Here is a 25,094-nt window from a genome sequence, read left to right on the forward strand (position 1 = left end):
ATGCTACTTTCTTCTTCTACATTGCAATACAGACGCAAATATTGTACCTTTTATTCAATTTCATTGATTTTACATCTACAATAACTATTTTCTTTTCAAATTGAGATTGTACATAGCCTAAAAACAAGAATAAAATGTTAGGTTAAAGAAAAACCAGTTAGTGGCTCAGAAACTTTTTTGGCTTGTATCGCTTTACAAAGAGAAGTGTTTACTTGGAGTCCCTCACCACAGCTTGTAGATGTCTTTGAGGCATTAGTTGCTGCTCCATAGATGCATTTTAAAACCTTTCTGATGGTTTCATTTAAATAAAGTTCAAATATCATAAATAAGTTCAGGCCCAAAAACTTAACTTTTTTTGCTTTTCTACCCCATTAGTCATCTCACAACCCAGCCAGATTTATCTTCTGATCCTTTGGATAGGTCTGACCCCTATGTTGGGAAACACATTAGGCCTACTAAACTACTTTATTTAGCCTAACTGTGTATGAAGTAGTTACAACAAGCTACACGCTGACCAGCTCTGCAACAGTGAGTACTTTTGTATACTACTTGGATGTACTTTTACTTAAGCAGGATTTTTAATATAAGAGTTTTACTTGCAATGAAGTAATTTTATGCTGTGATAGTGGTACTTTTACTTAAGTTAAGGATCTGAGGGCTTCTTCCACTACTGATGGCCAGCCTCTTACAGTCCACATTAGAATGCTTACTGTCTAAGGCAAAAAATTGTCCGGAAATACAAATGCCACACACACCTCCTTAATTTGTCTCCACTTACTGATTGTAAGAAAGAAAGGTTGCCACAACAGATCAAATTAAATTAAACCGAAAAGTGGTCTGTGCCACAACTCATAGTTGTATAGATATAATCGTATTACCTCTGCAGGAGCACACACAAATTCCACATTTTAATGTGTCATATTTTATATTCTCACACATTAAAAAAGGACACCGGCCTGTCAAATTTTATATTTTTATTGTTTATTGTTTTAGTCGCATACAGTATAATCTCTTGTTGGTTTCTATGTTGCTGAAGTTTGTGGACTGAACATCTGTCATTATTGTTGACCATCTGATTGACAATTGTTGGTTATTAGGTTGGCTGGTTGAACAATATCAGTGCTGCTGATTTGACCAGATCTCCTCTGACCCATATGTTCTGTGAACCTTGAAACAGTTGCATAAACAACTATGTCCATATGGTGAATAATAATGTCCAGAGTGTGTATTGGCCACAACAGGGCTTTTCACACAGTTAATATGGAGGCCGACTGTATGAAAGGCCAAAGAGGAAATTTCAATCAAATTTAAATATCTTAATTTGATTTTTGACATTAAAACCTAATAAAAATTACCTAATAAATGCCAGCCACTGTAGGTAAATTTACCAGCATTGCTCTTCCAGCTCAGCCAACAGTGTCATCTAAAGCATTTGCTGTAAAAAATAAATGCAATCTGAAGAATAATGCAATTTTTAAATAGTCTATAATAGATGAATTTATGTACCTTAACTCCAGTCCAAGATATTAAACCATGTGCTAGATATGCTGAATCTGTCACTTCAAACATCCCCATTGTTTGTTTAGTTGTAGGAGGTGTGCTTGTCCTCATCAAAATATATAAAAATAGGCATTTTCTTTTTAAAAGGTAGATATGGTTTCAACAAGTTGTGGTTCAGCATTTATTGTTGCCCAGCTGGGGTGACAGCAAGCATAAATAGCACAGGAAGGGAGGGCAGGAGGTGAGACACAGCAAGACAAGGGGTAATTACTGAGTTTGTGATCACTCAATACTTTTCCGTAGACCTCTACAAGTCTAAGTTAATGCTTCTTTGTGGAGAACAGAAAAAGGGCTTTGATTGGATTCATCAACACTACCCACAACTTGAGAATTGACAATAATAAACCCATGCCCAAACATCTCAAATGTTCTTCTTTTAATGAGCAACGCATCTTTATATCATACGTCAGTCAGCATTGAAGTGCATTGATTAAAAAGTAAGTGCAAGTACAGATCTTGATGCATTCAGTTTGACTAGAGGATTAAATTATTTGCAACGTCGCCCCAAAAATAGTCATTCTACAGGGGCACTCTGCAAAAGAAAATCGCTATAGTTGATGCTGTTTCTAACCTAAAAGATATATGCTTTTTTTCCTCATTTCAAGCTTTTTAAGTTATCTCTGAGTGACAGTGTGTAGGAGCGATTTTCATCTGCCTTCTGGTGTCAGTCCAGTCCATCAAACACAGCACTTTTCCTCAATATCACTGTCATGCTCCCTGACTAATTTCTCAGTGGTTTCTCAGTTTTCTTTGAGGAACACGGCAACTGAATCAAGCCAGCAGAAGCACAAAGTCTGTGAGAAGCACTATTTTAGTGCAATAGTTTCACACATGGTAACCTTGCCACCTAAAACTGGCTATCTCTGCATAGAGATGGAGTAGAGCTCTTATCATAGCCCCATCGATAGGCCTTTTAGTTTCTACTGAGGGAAGTGCCATTATTTGTGGTCATGTCACCAGAGCAAGGATAACAACATCTTTTGAGGTAATAAAAAACAAATAACAGCATGAAGTTATCCATTAAAATGCATTGTCCCTAGTATCTTGGATTCTGTCATCAGAATTTGGATAATACTTATTGAAACCATAAGGCTTTACGATAAATGCAACTCGGCCATATGATGGCAAAAGTCTTCATTGGAGGCATTCCCCTTGGACTCTAGCTGCTCTCGGAGGAGGTGGGCGGTGCTGTGGAGGACGACCTCCGCCGGGACACTGACTGTGAGCGCTCAGGGCTGTGTTTGTCATAAGGCTGGAGCTGCACCTCCAGGAAGTCCCTGTGCTGCTGGCTGATGACCTGGCTGATGAGACCTGGCAGAGCCTGCAAGTTACTCAGTAGCGTCTCCAGCTTTGTCTCCAGCAGGGCGATCCTCTTCTCCATGTCCTCTCCTCTCTCATTCAAGTCCGATATCATGTCATACATGATGTTCTGAGTCTGGAACAGGGGAGAGGGAACACACTTAACAAGATCACTTTCCACATTGGTGTTATTTTTGTATTTAGTGTATGCATCCATCAATAACACACAGGATTACAGATTAAAAAAACCAGTCTTCTCAATATTTCAATAAATAATATGCAAGTGCTCTGAGGTCGTTCTGAAAAGGAGAGGAAAGAAATAGAGGCTGTGAATTTCACATTAATAAATTCACTTTCTCAACACATTCTTGAAGACCTATAAATAAAGCAGCCATTACCAACTCTTTACTGTCTGACACAAACAGAATTAAAGGAGAGGTTCACATTTGAAGTCTGTCTGAATACTCACATGCTCAAATGTACATTGAAAGAGGTATTAGTCATTGGAATTGTTTGTTTTCTCTGTAATGGGACAAAGAGATCCCTTTCTAAAGCAAATTCAGTGTAAGTGATGTGGACAAAATCCACAGTCTTTATACTGTGTAAAAATACATCTCAAAGTTCGTTTGAAGCCAATATGCGGCTTCAGCGAACTGCGATAGACAAATCAAGTGGGTATCCTCCAAAGTTACATTTTAGTTCCATATTTGTGCTTCAGTGGACAGTATTTGCTTGCTGATCTACGGTGGAGGGACAGCAACACAAATAGATTCAGACTGTTGAAACCTCATATCAGCTTTGACTAAATTCTGAAATGCATTACATGAGGACTGTGAATTTTGTCCCCCCATCACTTACATTGAAGTCACTTTGAGAGGGGATCTCTTTGTGGCCCCTATGAACAGGAAAAACAATAACAGCAGACAAAAACCGCTCTAATGCACATCTTGGCATGTGCGTATTGTTTTAAGATAAATTGAAAAAATGTGAATGTATCTTATAATCTCAGCATCTAACACAAAATGCCAATACTGTTTAGTAGAGCAAAGAAAATATCAGTTATTAACATGAAAACCCAGCCAAATTGACCATTTAAATATTACGAGTCAAAGTAAATGCTTTTATTATGGTACTGTCTGTCATTGAGGTTATGTTATCCATTTAGGCTGCAATTTCCCAGCAACTATCCCATTGTTCTCCAGTTTAGGGAGAGGATAAAAAAAAATCCAAATTAAGACCGAGCAGCTGAGAAGGGTATATTTTATTTGACCAGTTTTCAAGAGTTCATGTTGCATACAGACGAGAGTACATTAGCCGGTGACCTGCAGGTGACAGGAAAGGTGCCTGCTGATGTTACATGATGCTTTCTGCTCTTTTGATGGATCAAACATCTGTACACAGACCTTTAAAATTATACTGCAGCCGCTGGTTTTCAGTCTTCAAAAATAGTCAACAGCACACCATCCATGTCACATTTCAGATGAGGTGTGGGAGTGATGCTGCAGTTTCTGAGCTATTATTCAGCGTGGGACTAATAATCCCTGGCAGCCTAGAGGCGACGCCATCCATCACTTACCTTGTTCTCTTCTGATTTGAGGCGGGAATAATGGGATAGGTTGTTCATGTGAATCAGTGAGAACTAAAGTAGCATTGACTCAGCCTGACAGCAAGTGGAGACAAAGGTGTGTTTATTACTTACATAAACACTATTCTAATAATCCTTGATTTCTTGTCATGCGCAGATTTTTCAGTGGATAATAAATGCAATTTCACATTTATTAAAATATAAATGTATATTCATGAAATACTTAAATGTATGGATATTTTATCTTATACATGTTTAATTTTCCTCTTGCTAAAAAAATTGCGTCCAGGCACAGGCCTTTGTGGAGCCGAACTAGCCCAAGTCTGGGCCTCATCTGTAAATCATGAAATGTAAAAAGAACACATTAAATAGTGACGACAAATGCTAGAGACCAGTAAAAGAGGCCTAGTGAGTCACGAGGGAACAAATATCATAAATAGAGGTTAAAACTGATGGAGCAAGAATATACACAGTTATTATAGATCCACTTCAACTGTACAATAAAACCTAAAAATGACACTCTCAGCCCATTTGTGGACAAGAGAATGAGTGAAGGAGAGAGAGGAGAGGGGCAGAGATTGTTTCGAACAGCAGCTTGAGGGAGCAATTGTTGCAATTTGTGGACATGTAATTCAGCCTAAATGGCAAAGAGAAGAAACTGCTGTGGAAAGAAACGACGTTCACCTAAACAGCACATCGCTTACATCACATTAAATGAAAAGCCACATCCTGTATTAGGCTGGAGAAGAGATAATGAATTAAGGGGATACACTGTGATCTGAGGAATTCCACATTGCACTGCAGTGGCGAAGCTGCTGCCAATTATATGTTCAGCTCTGTTTAGCTCCATTTATCCACTGGGAGCATGAAGACAATGAAGCTACACTGCCCTCTTATGGCAATAGACTCTTATAACAAAGATTACAGATCCTGCTGAGTGGCACTGGCTATAAGCCACCTTAGCCAATGTCACATCCCAACTCTCCCTGCCGTTTAACAGCACAAGGCAATTGGGCAATATTAACTAATACCTTTCATGATACGCTGGCCTGAATCCAGTTTGACAATGGTATACGTTTGAATGTCATAGTGCTCTGCCTTTCTCTCCTCTCCTTCTCTGCCTTTACTTCTGGCTGAATCATCAGATCACAGTGTCTCCCTTCCCAGGTTACTGTTTTTGCTGTGTCAGGCTGGCACGCAGCCTGGTCTTTCCCTAAGGTTTGTCAACTTCTGTTTAGTGCATCTAGAGGCAAACATCAGAGAATATATAAAGTGAAAACCGGCGCAGACACAAAAGGGAGTTTCTTGTTACTCTCATTCAGTAATTTTCAAGAGAACATGTCCCGGGGATAGTAGTTTACACTGTAAAATAAAATGAAGTTATTATTTCAAACCCAAAAGACCAGGATCTGAGGTGAGTGCAGACAACCAGAATCACACAGATTTATGTTTAATCACCTTGTGAACAGCCTGTCTGTTTATTTGACACCTGTAGACTTTGGTTATATTGGAAAACACAACTAATTCAGCGAGTGAACTAGCATGCACTGAGGTCAATCACACAAAGGAAAGAAACTTATCAGCATAGTTGTCTGTCCTAATGTACAATGCAGCGGTAGACTGTTAGTCTAGCTTACCTTAGCAAGGTCCACTAGTGAGTTTGCTTGGTCATTCAGCTTGCGTTGCTCCATTTTAACACTTCTCAATCTGAACACAAGACCATTCAGAACCCAATAAATTACCACTACCAGTATTTTATCATTAAATTTGTGCACACACAAGGCATACACACGGAGTACACACTCCTAGGACATGCACAGGATGTGTGTAGAAAATGCAGGGGTCAGTCTGTTCGGTTGAGCCGCATGCAAGTGGAAAGGAGACCATAGGAGGGGAGAGCTGCCACTGAGGAGAATGAGACCAGCTTTATGTCCTGCTCAACCAACACATACAACCATACTAAAGGAATGAGGAGGACTTTTACAGTATCAGATCACCTATGAATGCAAACACAATTTATCAAGTCCTGGCTAACTTGACATATCAGATTATAAAACTCCAAAAAAAAGGTCCATTGTTATCTTTAAAGTTCTGCCTCTGGTTAAACCAACTTTTCTCTGTTTAAGTTAATCAATTACTTAGTCACTCAAAAGCCACAGATATCAAACAATATTTTAAGTAAACATAGCAACTGAAGCAGTTATCAGCACATACTGCGTGTTTTCCAATTTCAACATTAAAAAGTGACATCAGATTTGAGAAGGTCTTCACAATTTGAAAGCAATCCTGTTGATCTTGCATCATGAATATAAAATTATAGATTACTTGTTAAATGAAAGTCATAAAAGGCAACATCTTTTCTTTTTAACTTGTGCGATAAAACTGCCTGCGATATAGCCCACTATAGATATCATCAAAAATCCTGCTTGTAAAGTCTGCAAAAATAACTCACCTACTCCATACAACATGCCTAAATAATTCACATCTCCTGTTTAATTGGGCTTCTAAAGCTTTTTTACTCGTCCTCTCAGGGGGTTCAAAAACAGCAACTGTGCAGTATTGTAGCGAGTCAACCACACATGGTTTCAAGATATTAGAGAGTCCCCCCCCCCCCGAATCACCCACGCATGCTAAATTAATCCGAGCACAGTACACAGAATCACATCATGACGACAAGTTTGCCAACGTTTCAGATTTTGATGAGATCATTTTTAAAAACCATAAAACTAACTGAGACATGAATGCAGTTTTAAGAGTGAGGTGATCATTAGGTTGGGTGTGAATCGGAGGCAAACTAATGAAGATCAAGAAGGGATTTAAGGGGCCCTTGGGGAGTCTGCTAAGATACACCCATTTTCATGCAATGCAGGATAATTTCTCTGTTTCCTGAAGACAGGCAGATGTGGAGCGAAGATGACAGGTTAGACCAACAGAGGGTGCCACACTAGTCACTAAAGGAAACTACAGGCAAGGCAAGATGTCCTGACAACTGAGGAATCGAAATGCTTCATACAGAGCAGACTCTACAGACAGGTACTGTATACTACTGCAAAACAGCACTTTTGTTATTCAGGTATTTAAATGAAAGAAAAGAGAAGGCATATAAAATGATGAAAGATAACAGATATTCAATGTTATATAGTTTTGCAGTTGATGTAAGACCTGTTATAATTATACATTTCACAGTTGGATGACCAATAGCTGTCAGATCGGTCAGGTCGAAGCACAGAGCAGCTTGAGGTCACGACGAGGAAGACTACTTGCCCTGTCTTTTATATTCAACATGTCTCTTTCCCTCAGTCAATCACTCTTTGTGAGCAGTTCTCCTTTTGAATGGGCACTCTAAATCTGCTTGCTATTCATCAGGGGGAAACGGCAATGCTAAGCTTTTCAGTACCCCACTAAATCAGTTAAGGCAATCTCTGTTAGTGCTGCACCATATTTTTTACCCTCCTGACTTGCTTTCTTTTTTCATGACCTCCGTTTACCTCATTGTGGAAAGAAATGCAAATTATTCTTCAGTGTAATGGACAGGGTACATATTCTGCAGCCTGTCCCCCCATGCCCTCCCCCCCCGGGCCATTCTGCCAACTTCACGGTGTCGGTCACAGTTGCAGCCTCTCAGGCTCAAATGGGATTGTTGGGAGGCTTTACCCTGACCTTCCTCTCAGGTCACTTTCCCGTTTCTCCAATCCACTGATCTCTGAGCTAACAAGCACTCACTGTCCTGCTCCTGGCACTTCAACCTTGTGGATGGAAAGGGACAGCATTCCCAAATGGGATGGTCTGACTGCACCGAGACACTTGACTTAACAGCAGTTACGGCCTAAGACATACTGTAAGACATCAACAACATGCCTGCGGTGTGGTAAAACGTATAATCCAAATGACCTCGGGACTTTGTCCGCTGCTAATTCTTCTTAGTGCAGAGATGCATGACAGCTGTATGTCCGTGTTATTATGCTGTTTACCAGCCATGATAACACTGAATAAGCATCTCTTGCTACTATGTCATCCAACAGAGAAATGGAGGAAATGTGGCTGTAATGTAGTAACAGGCGTAACAATGGTTCCACACGCCGAAAGATGACCCTGAGCCCTGATCTGTATGAGCATGACTGCTAAGTTGTATAACAAGACTCGAGGGATATTATAAATGATATACTTGTGCTACTGCAGGTCTGTCTCCTGTAGAGCTCTAGTTGTCATCCTTCGGTACGTGAAAGCACAGTTGATTGGAGTTTAATCAGTGGCTTTCTGATTAAAGATCAAATTCTCATCACATCCATGCAGAAATGGAAAGAAAAACACCCTCCATCACCGATAATTGAAATTCACTTAATATGCATCTGTGGGCGTGTTTACAATGTGCAGCGTGTGTCTGCTCAATACGAGGTAAAAGGTGTTGGTGCTGTTTGTTTAAAGCAGTTTGTTTGCAACACAAAATGTTGAATATTGAATGAAAAAAGTGAGACTAATGTGTATTTCATCAAATTGACATGCTACTGAACAGACATCTAATAAGAGACCTTTGTCGCAGCTTAAGTTAAATAATCTGGTGGTGGTGTCGTGTGGAGCAATTCAAACGTTGTACACTGAAATCTTTTTCTGTGGCATGAATTTCACTTATCAAATGAGGGAGTGTAATTTTTTAGTCACATTATTGGGCTCAAGGACAAGCTCTTGTTAGCATGCACACAACAGATCTGAATCTACGTGTGAGGCGAAGACTTACTTTCGAGCTCTATTGCATTGTGTCGACACAAACAGGAAAAAAAGGAAACATGAAGTAGACAAATGAATTATTACAACATCAGATAAACATATTCAGATGGCAAAATCTGTTTGCTCAGGTCCGGCTGCTGTAACCCTCACCTCTACACTGTCACTTCACCTCCGAACAGCAGCAACAATTTATTCTCGACTTATTTCTTCCTGTGTGATATCTCTCTCTGTGTTTGGACTGTTTGTGGTGGCTGCTGCTCTGCCTGCTCTCTGAGTCTAATCCCTTTTCCCCCCTCCACACTAGTCCTGGTTATCAGAAACACGGTAAATCAAAACAACCTTCCTGTTAACTTCAGTAAACATTCACCAACACAGACTGTGCCTCAAAGCGTCTATGGCTGTATTTAACAACTGTTTACGCCTCCCATCCTTTACAGTGACTGATGAGGACCTCTGAGAAAGTTTTTCACACTGTGATGCAGCGTTTGCCCAGAGGAAACGGGCACAATTATATCTGATTTGATGTTTACTATCGCCCCATGACAGGTCAAGGATGGCTGTAGGCCTTATCCAACCTGCCACATGAGCAATCTGCTCGCTGTCAGGCCACTTCCAGTCCTATATTCATCTCAATCCAGAGTTTGCGTATCACACCCGGCACATAGGCTATAGGCAATTCTTAAAACTCTCCAAGAGAAGGCCTGTAAAAACACTACCTTACGAACAAAACACAATCTTTTGTAAGATAAAGGTGTGACGGGAGGATGTTAACACCATGCTGAGTAGTTGTTCTTACACACAGAGCTGGACGTGACTTTTTCCAACAGAATCTGGTTCTTTATAGATTTAGCTTTAGCACCGAGGGATTTCCATTATTAGGCTGTCCTAAAGAACAGGAGGTGGACATGAGACGTTGTCATCACCGCTGCGGATTGCCTGAATACGACAGCAAGGACATAATGACTCGACAAAGCAACCATGACAAAATACTATTAAACGGCACAAATCAGGATGCGGGTTGCAGCAGCAGCAGACACTTTGTGTATTCCTCTACCTTGTAATTAGACATCTCCAAAACATAAATGTATGTTTAAAAGATTCATGAGCAAATCCAAGTTGCACTCTGGAGACCACAAAGATCCATTTACATACATAAAACCATAGAAATCAAACAAACAAACAAAAAGGGGACACCTTAGCTACACGCTAACACCATCATTAAACATAGTTACGTATTTTAATACTGAGTTGATTACCAGTTAATGAAAGAAGCCACAGACTGGATGTGCTTGTAAGCACTGTAGGTTGAAGAAAATCAAGAGCGAGTTGAGGCTAAAATCGATCCTGTTTTGGAGTTAGATAGCACTTCGGGGGTCCTCGGGGGCCCACTAAAAGACTAGCTGACAGGTACGTGTCTGACCAGCAGCTAGAAAAGTAGAAACCCCAGATGTGTCAGCCCCGAGGTCAGGCATGCAAGCTGACACACAAGAGTCAATCTGACAAAAAAAGGTGAGAGAGATCAATACCATACTGCTGTGAATTCTGCAACTTGAGAATATTTCAAGGTAAAATTTGTATTTTTTTGAGGAAGGCTGCTGAAAGACTGAAGTTTACCAATTCTCATTCAGAGAAAATGCCATTTTACACAGATAAAATATGCAACTTTCATACTGACAATTCTTACTCTGTTTTCAACGTAAGTAGATTACAAGAATATTTAGTATATCAGTGAAAACTATTTACATAAACGTAGTTCCTTTGCATATTTTACCACTCCGTATTATGGAGAATCATGATCATGATCACATCTGCACATTTAAAGTAAGTCAAGTCAGGTGAAACATGGTCATGAAGTGCAAGATCCTTCAATAATATGAGCACATATTTTTGCTACAGGTGTCAAACAATTCAGATTTCAGGTTGGTGTTGCATCGGGAAATCAGGTGAATACACTGCTGGTTGAAAGGTGTTAACCCAACATGAGTGGCGGGGTACCTACTGGTGAATGGCTTGGAGAAATTTCCTCTGGTGCTTCCTGACTCTGGCGTGGTCCATCTTCCTCACCAGTTTGGTGTTCTTATAGATGAGCCACGTCTCCCTGAGAACATTCGCAGCTGTGTTTTTCACCTAAAGTGCAAAAAACAAAAGGAAACAAGTGGTCAAGAACGCAGAAAGGTAAAACATCCGTGATGTCAAAATAAATGAAAGCAGAGCTTTTCTCTTACTCTTTTTGTTAGCTGGGTGTCCATCATAAAATTGTGGACGTGTTTTTCAGCTTTGGTTAATTCCAGTTTCTTTGCCACCACAGCCACCACCAAGGCAGTGCAGCCAGCGCCCTGTGAAATAACAAGAATTGACAGGCACAGATATACAACATGGATTTTTACTTATTTCAGTTGCTTGTCAACTATTTTTTTTCCAGTCATGAAATATTAGTAGCATATTGGTTACTTTCTGCCAGTCTTTCAACACTATTATATCTACTATAAATATTAACTGGCAAAAAAAAATTAATAAAAATTGAGCACTCATCCTGCTTTTCTCACCATTATGCCAGTCAGGAGGCAGACTCCTTTCCCACAGTATGTGTTTGGGACCATATCCCCATATCCAATGGTAAGAAATGTGATTGAAATCAACCACATGGCTCCTAGAAAGTTGCTGGTTATGTCCTGGTTGTCATGGTACCTGTAATAAATAATAAATGCAATAGGTTGACCAACCTTCATGCCTCTGAAGAAACTGGTGTACTCCAGCTTCACCTTGTAACTAATTCTCATTTTTTTAAAAACTACATGAGGTACTATCCATAAGATTAAATGTATACTGCAGGGTTATACTTGAATATATTATTTCTATCTTGATGCTCAGACACAGAGTGAGCTAAGAAGTGTGTGCATCATCTGTTTTTACGCCTTATCTATGTTTCATGTTCAGCAGTGCAGCGTAGCGTGAGAAACTGATCCAGGCACCTCTCGCAAGCTCTCACAGTCCATGCAGCGATGATCCACAGCGAGATGGTGAAGACCAGCAGCACAGTGCCGGGACAGATGGTCATGAGGGTCTTCATCACAAAGCGTGTATTAAAGTTAATCTTGTTGAGTGCACCGATGCTGCGGGACGAGGCGTCAGTGAAGAGCTTGCTGTGCAGCAACATGACACGAGCAATGAGGTATAGCCGCAGGAACATGGGGATGGACAGGATGATGTCCACATCCGCATCCGTCTTGGATGGCACGTAGGAGTAGGCCAGGCGTGCCGTCCAGGTGAAGGTGTAATTCCCTGGGATGGGGTGAATGGCGCACACCAGGATCTCCAGGCAGATGAAGAAGATGCGCTCATATGTCATGGCTATCCTCCAGTCATCAGCTGCGTTGTCCACCATAAATAACTGCAAGGAAAGACCACGGTGAGGCTGATGAAGGGTAACAAACATCTAACATTTTCATCATGGTGACACAGCAAGCTACAGGAAATCATTAAACTCCATTAAACAATAAGTCACAAATGGCCTCGAGTCATTGAATCACATTTTTGAGTCACATTTTTTAAAGACCATAGCAGTTTTTTTCCCCATGTTGTTTTTTTCCTCATTTAAGACAAATGATATATATATACAACACCATTAGTTTAGACCATTTTCAAGAGAATAACATTGATCCATATCAACATTAGGGGGAGATGCAGCCCAAGAAAATAATAAATAACTTATATGATAAGGGGAGGAAACTACACCAAAGAAAGCCCTCAGATATGTTCAAGGGCATCTGATGAAGGTTGCAACACTGAAATATTCAGCCTTTGTTTTTTTCTGAATAGATTTTCCAAAGAACACCATGGTATTTTAAATGTTTTAATGTGTTCTGTCATGCCTATTAGGTAGCCATCTGTTCTGATTCATTTCTGTATGGTACGTTCTTAAGTTTGATTTTCATTTTAAAGTGAAATGGATGGAGTGAATGGATGGAAAGTGACTCAAAATGAGGTGACACAATTACTGAATTAAGTGATTAGGGGAGTGGCAGAAAAATAATCTGCTGGTATTTTGATCATCAATTTCAACCAGAAACAGTGACAACATGTCAAACACTCTCTTCAAATGAGAGGATTTGCTACATTTCATATATGTTATATATTTCATATATAGTATATCATTGTAAACGGTTTTTGACTTGACATGTGAAGACATTACCATGGGTTCTGGGATGTAAAATTATACAATAAATTTAAGAAGTAATGTAAAGTATGTGATTTGTAGCATATGATGTGCTGTCTGTTTACACATGTGTCTCCACTACTCCAGGACTGCAGTCTGCCACAAATGTTTCCCAGAATCTGTTTCTCTCTCTCTTTCAGACTCCTTGAATAAAAAAAAAAAAAATAAGTGTTACATTAGCAGCATGCAGTAAGCATTTTCAACTTCAAAGCGTTATACTGATGAGAACATCTGCCGCCTCCACATTAGCATGAAGTTCTGGTCGCCTGGCCACCCCGACCAGAAGGTAGGCCGTTCCACTGGGGACTTCAGCGTGGGTGGATTTCAGCACCCCTCATCACTCTTCTCCACCCTGTCCTCTGTCATGTACAGCAGCTTCTTCACATGGTCACCTCTGCTGCTGCTCCCTCCTCTTCATCATTTTCAATCCAATCTACAGTTATCTTCAGTCAGAAGATTCACTGCTCAGTGTATTCACCCTGATTTAACGGCTGAGCCCTTGACCGCCATCACCAGCTTGTTCACAGGCATCATGCTTATAGTCGTAGATACACTATCACAATCTACTCCTCTCAGTTTTATATTGGCTGGTGTAGGTTGAGGATTAAATGCTATTAAATTGTATTAGCTTCCCCTTTGTCAAATAATTCCTCTTTTTAACACGCGACACTGATATTTCTTCCACAGCTGCTCCTGCTCTTTCCATTCAATCACCTCAAGGCCTCTGCCTACGTACAGGCCGTCACAACCAGCAGGAGATATTTCACAAAATGTGGCTGTCAGCAAATACGAGCGAGGTTTCCTTGTGGCTGTTTTTGCCATGAGAGCAGAAGCCTCTTTAAAGGAGAGGGGGGAAAACTGCACATGATTACATTTTGTTAGAAACATCCTTAATATGCTTAGTAATGAATTATACAATGTCCAATGACTTCTCAGGATTTAAAATGAAAATATGCACATGCAGTACCATGTTTTTTGCTTACAGTTTAGCATCTCTAGAAATGGAATTGTGCCAAGGTCAGTACATCTTTCAGCTCAGCTAATCGTTAATGTTTAAATCGTGTAGTTTGGACTTTTTTCCACTCCTCAAACACCTGCCAGTCTTTAACTCTTTCATTGCCCAGATTTATATTTCATTTCATCCTTTCATTGCAGAATTTACTTTTAAAAAGTTTTACTAGATACATCTAGTACTAGATACATGCCATATGCAGAGGACAAACAATGTCTCAATCAGGTATAAAGGCTTTATTTTCTAGTTTCTAGTGGGGTCAATATGCTGGTTTTCAATAATCATCAGAGTCATTAGGGAATGAACACTATCTCTCTTAGGAGCATTTATTCTACATTATAACAGAACTAATGTTAAGTTAAATGTATCATATAAAGATATTTAATGCATTTCCGGCACAAACCAACCTGTTTCAGTAATGAGTGAAGCTAAAATATGACTGTGAAGAGGCCCCTCAGTAGCCACAGAGCTGCAGGATGTGCACCGTTCAGTAACAGTGGTAATAATAGTTCATTTAGTAGCTCTTGGTTCAAACATACAGAGCATTTACATATTAAGCTCTGAAATCAGAGTTGAGAAATTAAAGGGGTGGGTGTTCCCCCTCACTCTCCCCACTCCAATAATTTCTGTATAGTCGTTTAGCTGTTTAAATCTAAAATATACTTTTATCAGTCAAAACTGCAGTTTAATTCAATGAGAAATAAAATGTTCATACACTGGAGGCACACATCACGACTCGGCATCTTTCCAACTAGCATCCATTTAGTTTAATTTGGAATTTCTCATTATAGAAGTAAAAATCTGTCCCAGTCCTGGAGGGCTAATGAGATCAGTGACCTAGATTGTAAATTCAGCAGTGATATGTTACATAAAACTGAATTGCTGAAACAGTCATATTTCTCACGTGGAAAAGAAAGCCCCTATTCAACATGTTCAACTCAAGGACAAAGAAAGCACATAGGAAAAATCCATAATTCTGTGCGCTGCCACTTTTCTCGCAGACATACATGAATGCTCCACATACTACAGTTTGACAGCTTTGAAGGTCCTCTGACACTGAAGCCGCCCACTTCGCTTTAACACGCAAACCGCACTGAACCCACAACAGCAAACACTGCACGCTTATTATTTGGAGCCAATTATATGTCCAACTGCCACTGTACAAGAAATATAAACTAAACTGTCAACGAGCTGACACATCACAACACAAACAGAACAAGATACAACCAACACATATCCCTGACCAAACGGTACAACTTTCCTACAAAGCCTCAATTATATTTATTTAAAAGCTGCAATCAAAGTTTCCCCCAAACACAGAAAACACATGAATTAAATTTTCAGAGGCGGTTGTTCATATCAAATGAGTGACACTGAGCTCCTTTAACAAACTGACATCTGTCAGAGAAGTGTGTAACTCTAACCACAGCTCGTCTTGTTCGGCTTTCCGAGAGAGTGTAATGTAGACACGGAAACACAAGCTGTGACTCCACTCTGCAACAGTTTCTTACTTACAGAATTAGGGCTCTGAAAGCAGCTAAATCTATTGTTTACACACAGCACAAGCAGCGTTTTATTTTACATTTTAAACAACACACCCTGTCCAGTTAAAAGCAGTTACAAAGTTTGTTACCTCAAAACAATGTAATTAAACATTTAAACGTAGGTTGCATAAGGAAAGCCTACTTGGTGGGTAAAAGCAATTATGGTAATGGATGACCTGAAATACAATCCTCAAGAGTCCTTTACCTCAGAGCATCAAATATTCCATGCTAGCAGAAGAACCAACAGTTTTGACAGAGAGGAAACTACATCTGTGTGTTTTAAATCATATCAAAATATGATATAGAGGAAGGCACTGAGAGGCAGGCATAAAAGCAGACAGTTGATCAGACAGGACACTTTTAAATTAGTAACAGGAGGCTGCAAATAATTTAAACACAGAAAGTAAAGGGATTTTCAATTGAAGTGACCACAGTAACAAGTAACCACAGTTAAAACAAGTTGAAAGCATCTTACAAGACTGCAATCAGGCAATCAGCACTATGATATGTGAGTGTTTAAAGCAACATGAATTATCTGTGCTCATATTTAATTTGTGTTGGTCAAGTAAATTTTTAGTGACCAATTGTTTTATTGTATTTTCATATATTTTCATTCATATATATATGAATGAAAACCAATTTGAAGCTGAAATGTACATGCTAAATAGATGATAGAAGGACAGTTTGGAGAATATGTAAGCTGATTTAGTTACTTAAAGGGTCAGTTAACCAACTAAGCTCCAGTGGAATCCTGGCATGCAGGTGAATTGAATTTTGTTTGTGGTGCTCACAGTTTTAAAATATTACATTTAAGCAGGACCGTCTACAGCCATACAGCCATGCTATCTACTGTGAGACTGTACTTTGGCACAGCAGTGTTTTGAGCTTAATGCTTAAACCCATCAACATGCTAACATGCTCACAATGACAATGTTAACATGCTGATGTTTAGCAGGTACAATGTTTACCATGTTCACCATTTTAATTTAGCGTGTTAGCATGCTAACATTTGCTAGTTAGCACTAAACAGAAAGTAGGGTACAACAGTGGGTGAAGGGAAAGTCATTCGTTTCGCAAGTATTTGGTGATAAACCAAATTATTGTTACATTTTTGACCTGATGATGGTGATAGATGAAAAATGAAGGGATCATTACAATGATCCAAATCTTAAAAGTCAACCTCATGTAGATTAATATGGAAACCAGTATGTTTTTTTTTATTGCTGAACTGATCCTTTAAGTCATTCTTTATGAATTATTTATCTTCTTTAATCTGGCCCTTATCAACACTATTTTATTTTAAAAGACACACACATGCACATATTTGTGCCTATATATGCATATCCTAACCCAACTTTCCAAAAAAGTTATATTCTCACAGTGACAATAAAGTTCATAAGCACACACATTAAACCCCTGCATTGTACAACACATCTCAGAGAACAAACAGCCAATACGGTGAGCAAATCCAGCCATCACTGGCTTCTGTCAGACATCCAGCTTGTTTCTGACTAAATACAGTCTAATCCGTAAGAGTAAATGCCCTCCCCCATCATGGGAATATTTCATGTTACAACATTTCATGTACAGCAGACTATGTCCTGAGATCATTCCCTGCCTTCCCCCTGTCCTGGGTCTACGCTGTGCAGTCTCAGAGGAGCTCACCTGCTATGCTAGCTGGGTTGGTTACTGGTTTCACTACACTCAATATAACTAATGGAGTCCAGCTCAATATTTAATCTGTGTAATGTGGAGAGGGGAACATATATCTTGTCACTGAGAATGAAATCGCTCAATCTCATTAGCGAATTAGGTTGAGGGGTTCAGCCCTTGTAGACATTAATGCAATACTTTATTTATGATATCAAAGTGAGCCACTAAGAGGCCACTTTGTTGAGTAAATCTGAAGCTGTTGCAGTTTCAGTTTGCTTTTGTTTCTGAAATTAAGTCTCACATTTGCATATGCATTATTCTATACAAGCAAAGTAAAACCTCTCTGAGCCAAAGTAAAAGCTCATATAAATCGTTCCTTCTTTAAAGTGTAGCCGCTTCAATCTAAAATCGTCTGCATGTTTAAAGCCACACCCAGAGCACAATTTAGTGAATGCCGTCAATAAATCATTTTGAGGATTCTCGACTCTTTGGGAGGCTGAGTGCCTCTGCCCTTGAACGCCTGCATGTTCAGTGAAAACATTGAGGTCACCAGCCAGTGGTGGTTATCTGACTCCAGTCTGGAGTCTCAGGTAGAGGACAGATTTCACTGTGAGAAATGCAGAGCATCTCCTGCAGTTACACCATATCTCTGACACATACACCACCCAGGGGCGGTCTGACAAGCACGGCCAAGTTTGACTTTGGCAAGATTCGCTGGCACAGTTTGGGTGATGTGTTGTTATTTTATCTTTTCTGCAGATTGTAAAATGTAATACCGTGTGACTGTGAAACATCAGCACTGACTTTTATCACAAACGTACACATCAAAGACAGAACAGCGCCCAAAGCAGTTTGCATTAGTTTAAGAAAACTCAGCAGAACTGTCATCACAAGGTACAACGACATAGCAATGGCCTTAACACAAATGCCCCTCGGCGAAGAGTCTTTGATGTCACAAGAAGAGAAAACTTTCAAAATGTCAGTTTCTGTCTGTTTGGGAATAAGGTGAACTCATCAACCATCTTAGCAGAGAGAGCAGAAAGATGCTCCCAGACAGACTTTGACAATGACAAATCAAAGTCATGAAGCAGCTACAGACTCTAACCTCTCCATTTCCCCTGTACAGTAAGTCACTGCCTGCCAACACAGCAAACTCGGCTAAACTAAAAAAAGTCTAAAACATCCTGGGGCGGCTCGCCAGCTGTCAACAAAAGACATCATGGGGACTTAATCAGGCTGATAACACTTCAAGGAGAAGTATAAAAAGATACTGAGCAACATCAGTGTGTGCAAAGGAGGATTAAACATTAATAATACTTCTCCTCATTGTAAACTCCATCACTCTCTGTTAATGCACTCAGCTCAGTAGGTCAGCCATCACTTCCAATGCAGCACAGCGATCCCTAAACAATTCAAATGGTGTCCAACATCTGTCCGGGCTGACCTGACCTTTTGAGTTTTCAGACACTCTGAGGAGTAAAACTTCCTGTTGTTATACCCAATAAAAATACGAGGGCACCACCTTTACTGTGTTTGACAGGTAAATCAGTTTTAAGGGGCTAGAAGTGGTGGGGAAATATTTCATCATCCTGACTTATATGCTTCTATATCTGACAGGCATCTGTGAGTACACATGGATGTGCATGCATAATCTATTTCACTGCAGGAGCAACATTCCCCACATGGAAAAGTACCCTACAGAAATAGCACTCTAGTAATATCACAAATACAAGTGGAGGTCACACACCATGACATTACGCTGAATAACACAGCAGTAGATAGAGTGTTAAAGCCAGTTTATAATACCTCATACGGAGTCAATTAGTCAGTGGGTTTGTGTTTTGTTAAAGCTGGGTTAGGCACTTTTATTGCAGAACCACTTTTTGTCATATTTGACACACAGAACACTCCACCGTTTTTAAATACTTTTATGATTTACTTGTACGTTACGGAGCTTCCAGACCCCTCAGGTCATCTGGAACAGGTCTACTCTGTTCCCATGATCAAAACCAAGCGAGGTGAAGCGGCTGTTAGTTTCTCTGCTCCAGTGGAACAAGCTTCCTGACTACCTGAGGTCTGCTTAAACAGTCAGCTCATTTTAATCAGGGTTTAAAACTTTATTTTTTACTCCGGCTTAGATACATAATCTCTTTTTCCTTTCTGTTAAATTTAGTTTTTATTGTCTTTTAAATGCAGTTTTAATGTTTTCTTAAGGTCTTGTGTTTAATGTATTTCTATGCCCCTGTAAAGCACTTTGAATTGCCTTGTGTCTGAATGGTGCTGTATAAATAAACTTGCCTTGCCTTACATTAGCTGCTACTGGCATAACACACTCTCCAGCTGAACTGTCACTGGTCGAGTTGGACTGTAGTAGGCACAGTGGCAGAATCATGCTGTTTGAGGAAGAAGGAAAAAAAAAGAATATGTGGAATAAAAAAAAGATGTTTTTTTAATTTTTTAAAAAATTTTTCTTGTAAACCGTCCACCATAAGTCCATGAGTGTTGTTGAAGCAATGCTAAATCAGTGGAGCACTCTTTTAACAGTAAGTGTTACAAACTAGGTTCATGGAGATTGAAAGACATGGCTTTTTTACCTGGCAGGAGTGGTCTAATAAACAATAGAGCTGTAACAATCAGGTTGATTTTTACATTTAACACATATGAAGTGATGTCACATTTATCAGATGCAAATGACAGCACAGAGAATATGAGGATAAAAGACACACATCCAGAGCCACTGCGTGCGCATGTGTGTGTCATCAGCAAGCTAGATTGAGAATTAATTTGTCTGTGTGCATGTATGAGTGTGCACATGTGCAAGCACATATGTCAGTCTGCAGGAACCAAGTAATGACAGACTAGCAACAACAGGCACAAAAGCCCCTCAGGCAGGGAAGGAGAGGAGCAGCTGGTGTGGTGGAAGTGGAAGTATAAACACTATGAATTGCATTTAAATAGTAATACAGAGTCAGTTTCCAGGAACTGCTAATAGCTTGTTCCAAAGAGGACTTGATGAATTAGAAGACAGACCTTATAATCAACTTGTAGAGAAACAGTAGGGAGTGAGTGAGACTGCAGTGACGTGATGATGTTTTCTGAGTGTTGAGGCTTCTACGTTTGAATGACAGTGTATATAAATGGTTGTGGAGAGAGGCTATGTGGTGAAAAGTGCATTGCAGTAATCAACTCTGAGGTAAACAATTGCCTTAATAAAGTTTTCTAGGTCAGCGAAAGAGGAAATGTTTTTATCGTGAAAATAGAGCTGTCTTGGGTGAAAAATGTTTTGGATATCGACATGAATGTCAGAGGAGTCTGGATCAAAGAGGTTTGAAACAGCCTTCCTGTGGGGTAAATGTGCAGCTACTGACACTTAAAGGAATGGGAAGAAAAGCTCGATTTAGAGCTAGTATGAACATTTCAGCTTGCTTAGGGTGAAGGAAAGAATGGTGCTCCAGAAGCAATGTGTAAAACAGAGGATTCAAGCGTTTTAAAACTATCATCACCATATTTATTAATACAGGTGTGTTGCTGTATCATGACAAGAATATATCACAAACAGTGACCAAAGGTATGTAGCACAAGTCAGTGCTCAAGCATTTAACTGGTTTATTGTAAACATGGACCATAAACACACAGCGGAGGCTCAACTACCAATTTAACACAATCTGTTATAAATGGAAACCCGCTAATGAGGAAACGCAGCTTTGCAGTATGTTAATTGCCACTGTATTGCAACATTATTTAGCATCAGGGAAAGTAAGAGGTGAAAAAGCTCCGTTTATGAAATAAATAATTTACACAGGATTACAGTAAAAGGTGCGGAGGCCGAGGGAGGTAAAGAATGAATATGATACTCTCATGCAAACTTATAGTGTGCTACTAATTTATAAACAGCTACTAGGAACTGTCTGCACGGGAAATGAAAACACATCTGTTATGCATTGAAATATGGTAATAATGTCTGTGCATTTCCATCATCCCTCATAAAGAAAGGTTTACAATGACACATCTGAAGGGGGCGACACATTTTACTGTGGGGCTATTTCAATGACTGATACTTCCCTGGGACTTGTTAGTACTAAATATACCAACAAGGCTGATGAATATACTGTAGCCAATTCAACTTTTAACGGAGAAGACAAGAACCAAATGTTTTGTCCAAATGTCATATATTTCTTTTTTACTTAAGCCTATTCTAAATCTTGAATAACAGCATATAACAGCTGGATCAGCTGTTGCAATCAAGCTAAAGGCATTAAAAACAATGTTATCTGAAAGCAGGAAAATCTATTAACATGATTAAACATGGTGCCATTCAAAATTTCATAAAACGCTTGAGCTGTGAGGTTGATTAATTAAAAGACAGACTAAAAAGTATCTGATACATGAAAGCTTTCTGGCAACATGCGGCCACCCTGCAGAAATTGGCGCCGTTAATTTTGTGGCTGCTGAACAAAGACACAAGTGCTCAAGCGCAGGGAGAACTGTAAGTAATGCAACGATGCTCCGAGGCAAGGTCATAAAACTGTCCAAGTGTTGGAACATCTTAGGGGAGGCTGACAATCTATGTTCACCCACTGAGCCCTAAATCTTCCTAAATCTTATCATAATGTTCCTAAATTCTTATCAAAATGTACAATGAATGGTTAAAGTTGCTTTAAAAGATGATGATCAGTCTACTGTCTACTGTCATTTATGCAAATTACAGGGCGGTATGGATTTGGGAATGAAGAAAATTAAAATAAAGTTGTTCACAAAAAATATTCATGTTGGATAAACCTATTAGTGACATCCTGTCAAGTACAGGTGTGTCCACATTTTAAATGTGACAAGACATTTACTGTTAGTAAATAGCAGACTGGCGACCCATCAGCATAAACAGTTAAAGAATAAGAAAGGTGTTTCAACATTACCTGGATCTCTCTTGCATGGTATATGATAATCAGCCCCAGGAGAATGATTGTAGAAAGGCTTATCAGGCATTTTAGAGCTAATGAATACAGGGACTCCTGGAAAAGAGCAACAACACTAAAGCCAAACAAGACACAACATCATGACACAAATGTACATTATCATATGGTAAACCAGCTGCACACATAAAAATCTGGAAAAGAAACACATGCAAGCAATAAAGGTGTAACACATTTTGAAATGTGATATGTTTCTGTAATATTGGGGTTCCCCTTCATGGTGGGACAGCAGTGGACTTCTGGACTACATGGGACACTTTGCAGTGAGCCCAGACTTCTGATACCTGTTATTTAAACTGGCTGCCTTTCTATAACTCTTTTGGGATAAGTTTTTTTAAATGGCTTGCTCAGACAGACACATGCCACTAGAATTAACTCTGAACACCACGGGCTTTGAGAAGATACGCACCTTTCCATAAGCTCCCCATGAGAGTTCAGTCTCTATAACCATAACAACGATCCCAAACATCCCAAAGATTAAAGCATAGTCGCTCAGCCGCTTCCTTTTCTCAAACAAGGCCCTCCTGTGTCCGAGCTTTTCCCCAATGTTCTGGTTCTTCTTTTTACCCGATTTACCGCCGCTGTGGCCGCAGCCTCCCCCTCCGTCTCCCGATGCGTAAGGCATCAGGGTGGTGGAATTATTCTCCGGCTTGGATACTAAAGTGTCCGACGCATCTGCAGCTGATATGGGCTGCAGCGGCTGGGACTCGGAATCAAACTCGTGTATGTTTCTGCGGGACGAGCTCAAGTTGCTCAGCGGCCGCATTACGCCGCCGTTATATCTGCAGCTGCTCATGGCTATTTCATTGTAGGAGTTACTGTCTTTGTGGCTGCTGCCCAGGCTGCCCCGCTGCCGATCGCGGCAATGCTGTTGCTGATGGTGAGGATGATGATGCCTGGATAAACTACCATGACTAGAGGGTGTGAACTCGCAGACGCTGTACTGGCAGCCTTGTCTCGAAGACGTTTCCGAAGGTGTCCTTAAAGTTCCCACAGTGGTCGGCGACGTCCCGCGAAAGACGAGGCTTTTTCTCGCATCACAGGTGCAGTTATTGCAGGTGCAGCATTGGTCGTGCTGCTTGCCGACCCGATCCTCCCGCCCGCAGTAGTGCTGGTACTTACAGTGCTGGAACTGCCGCTCTGGAAAGAAATCGTTCTGCAGCTGCAATGGGGTTTCCATGTCAGTGCTGCCGTTTAAAGCAGCAGTCGGGTACCACAGAACACCCGACGAAGGGCGTTATGGTACTTACGGGAGGACAGAGCCGCTGCATGAATAGATCCATTTCGGCTCCGGTAGAATGTGAGCGGAGCCTCCGATTGGGCAGAGGGGGACCAAAACAACTGGCTCGACGTCATGAACAGGTTGCAACCATGGGATGTGAAGCCCACCCTTATTTCACCAGGATCAACAGAAACTATACAGAGTTATTGCGGTTGTTTTTTGTTTTGTATTTTGGAGATCGACCTGCACTTTTACACTTTCAGAAAGAGCTGAACTTTTAATAAAAATACGTAACTTCTTATTGAAAGTGCACACATAAAAATAGGATTTTAAAAAGTATGACTTAAAACATAGAAAAGGTTATTTCCTCCTTTATTTAGACTACTGTTGTTGAATAGCCTATCACTTCATGAATAGGCTACACCTCTGCCTTGTGAGATTATGCCATTCTCACAGATGGAATACCATGCCCTATTGATAAATTCCTCACTGATTTCCCGGTTATTGACTTCATAAGAAACACGGATCTCGCTGTCACGGCTGATTTAAACGCCGCTGGCTCCATTCAGCTCATTGGCCGCTGACCACGTGACCGTGCAGGCCCGTAGAACCTACGTGGCCAGGGCTGCAGCCACAGATTGATGTGACCGCTGGTGGCTGCGTTATTAATGGAGTAGAAGAGTTATATCACCCTGAGGAAATACAGCCAACTGCCCGAGATTGAGCAGCTGTGGAGGCATAAACCAAATGCTGAAACCCAATCATCCACACGTCCAGGCGGTTGCAGCAGCAACAAATTTAGTCTTAGGGTTGTTAGGCTGTAGGCTATTGGAGTTATGTTGTTATATTTGTAGTGGGATTTTAGCCAGAGCTGCACCGTTTGCTCACAAAGCTTTCCTTACTTCAGCTGCACTGTAGTCTTAAAGTAGTTTCTCTCCACATATAAGCCTACATCATCTGTGGGACATGGAACCAGCAAACAACAATAAAGCATCTTAACATCTGCAAAGTTGATGTATAAATGTGGTGCTGCTTTCTTGACATTCTCATATGTTTTGTTTTTGGATTGGAACGAAAGGGGAGCTGCCGGTGGTGCTGAAAGTCTGTCCATCATGAAGTAACTTTCACCGTGGACAACTCCACTCGCTCATTGATCACTACCAACCCTTTAATAAAACAATCCTTCCGCACAGGATCGCAATGCGCACTTACTCCTGATTGGCTGGGGCTGCAAACAACGTGACACTTCCCACCTTCTTGAGGCGGAAGCTTCTCTCTCTCTCTCTCTCTCTCTCTCTCTCTCTCTCT

General features: G+C 40.3%; 1 protein-coding gene across 3 annotated transcripts; it reads right to left on the reverse strand.

The window, feature by feature from the left end:
• Nucleotides 1-998: 998 nt before the first annotated feature.
• Nucleotides 999-23,820, reverse strand: kcnn2 (potassium calcium-activated channel subfamily N member 2). Of its 3 annotated transcripts, none has more exons than XM_046067085.1 (9): nucleotides 22,974-23,820; nucleotides 22,508-22,603; nucleotides 12,142-12,560; nucleotides 11,716-11,857; nucleotides 11,395-11,505; nucleotides 11,169-11,296; nucleotides 8,536-8,543; nucleotides 6,082-6,188; nucleotides 999-2,995 (listed from the first exon to the last, which is right to left on the reverse strand). In XM_046067085.1, the coding sequence occupies exons 1-9, from the start codon at nucleotides 23,742-23,744 to the stop codon at nucleotides 2,720-2,722; spliced, it is 2,058 nt and encodes a 685-aa protein (XP_045923041.1). In that variant the 5' UTR covers nucleotides 23,745-23,820; the 3' UTR covers nucleotides 999-2,719. The 3 variants fall into 3 exon arrangements, with proteins under 3 accessions (XP_045923041.1, XP_045923038.1, XP_045923040.1); XM_046067082.1 differs by lacking the exon at nucleotides 8,536-8,543 and adding an exon at nucleotides 9,180-9,188 and having other exon boundaries at nucleotides 6,082-6,151; XM_046067084.1 differs by lacking the exons at nucleotides 6,082-6,188; nucleotides 8,536-8,543 and having other exon boundaries at nucleotides 2,865-2,995.
• Nucleotides 23,821-25,094: the final 1,274 nt, after the last annotated feature.

This window comes from Micropterus dolomieu, linkage group LG13 (assembly GCF_021292245.1).
Source record: "Micropterus dolomieu isolate WLL.071019.BEF.003 ecotype Adirondacks linkage group LG13, ASM2129224v1, whole genome shotgun sequence".
In the NCBI taxonomy this organism is placed as follows: Eukaryota; Metazoa; Chordata; class Actinopteri; order Centrarchiformes; family Centrarchidae; genus Micropterus; species Micropterus dolomieu.

Bases quoted from the DNA above. Each gene is read 5' to 3' on its own strand.
- kcnn2 (XM_046067085.1), bottom strand. From the start codon at position 23,744: ATGGAAACCCCATTGCAGCTGCAGAACGATTTCTTTCCAGAGCGGCAG. The intron at 22,604-22,973 runs GTGCGTATCTTC...GCTCTTTTCCAG, and splicing joins CATGGGGAGCTTATGGAAAG to GAGTCCCTGTATTCATTAGC. The intron at 12,561-22,507 runs GTAATGTTGAAA...CTTTCCTTGCAG, and splicing joins ACCATGCAAGAGAGATCCAG to TTATTTATGGTGGACAACGC.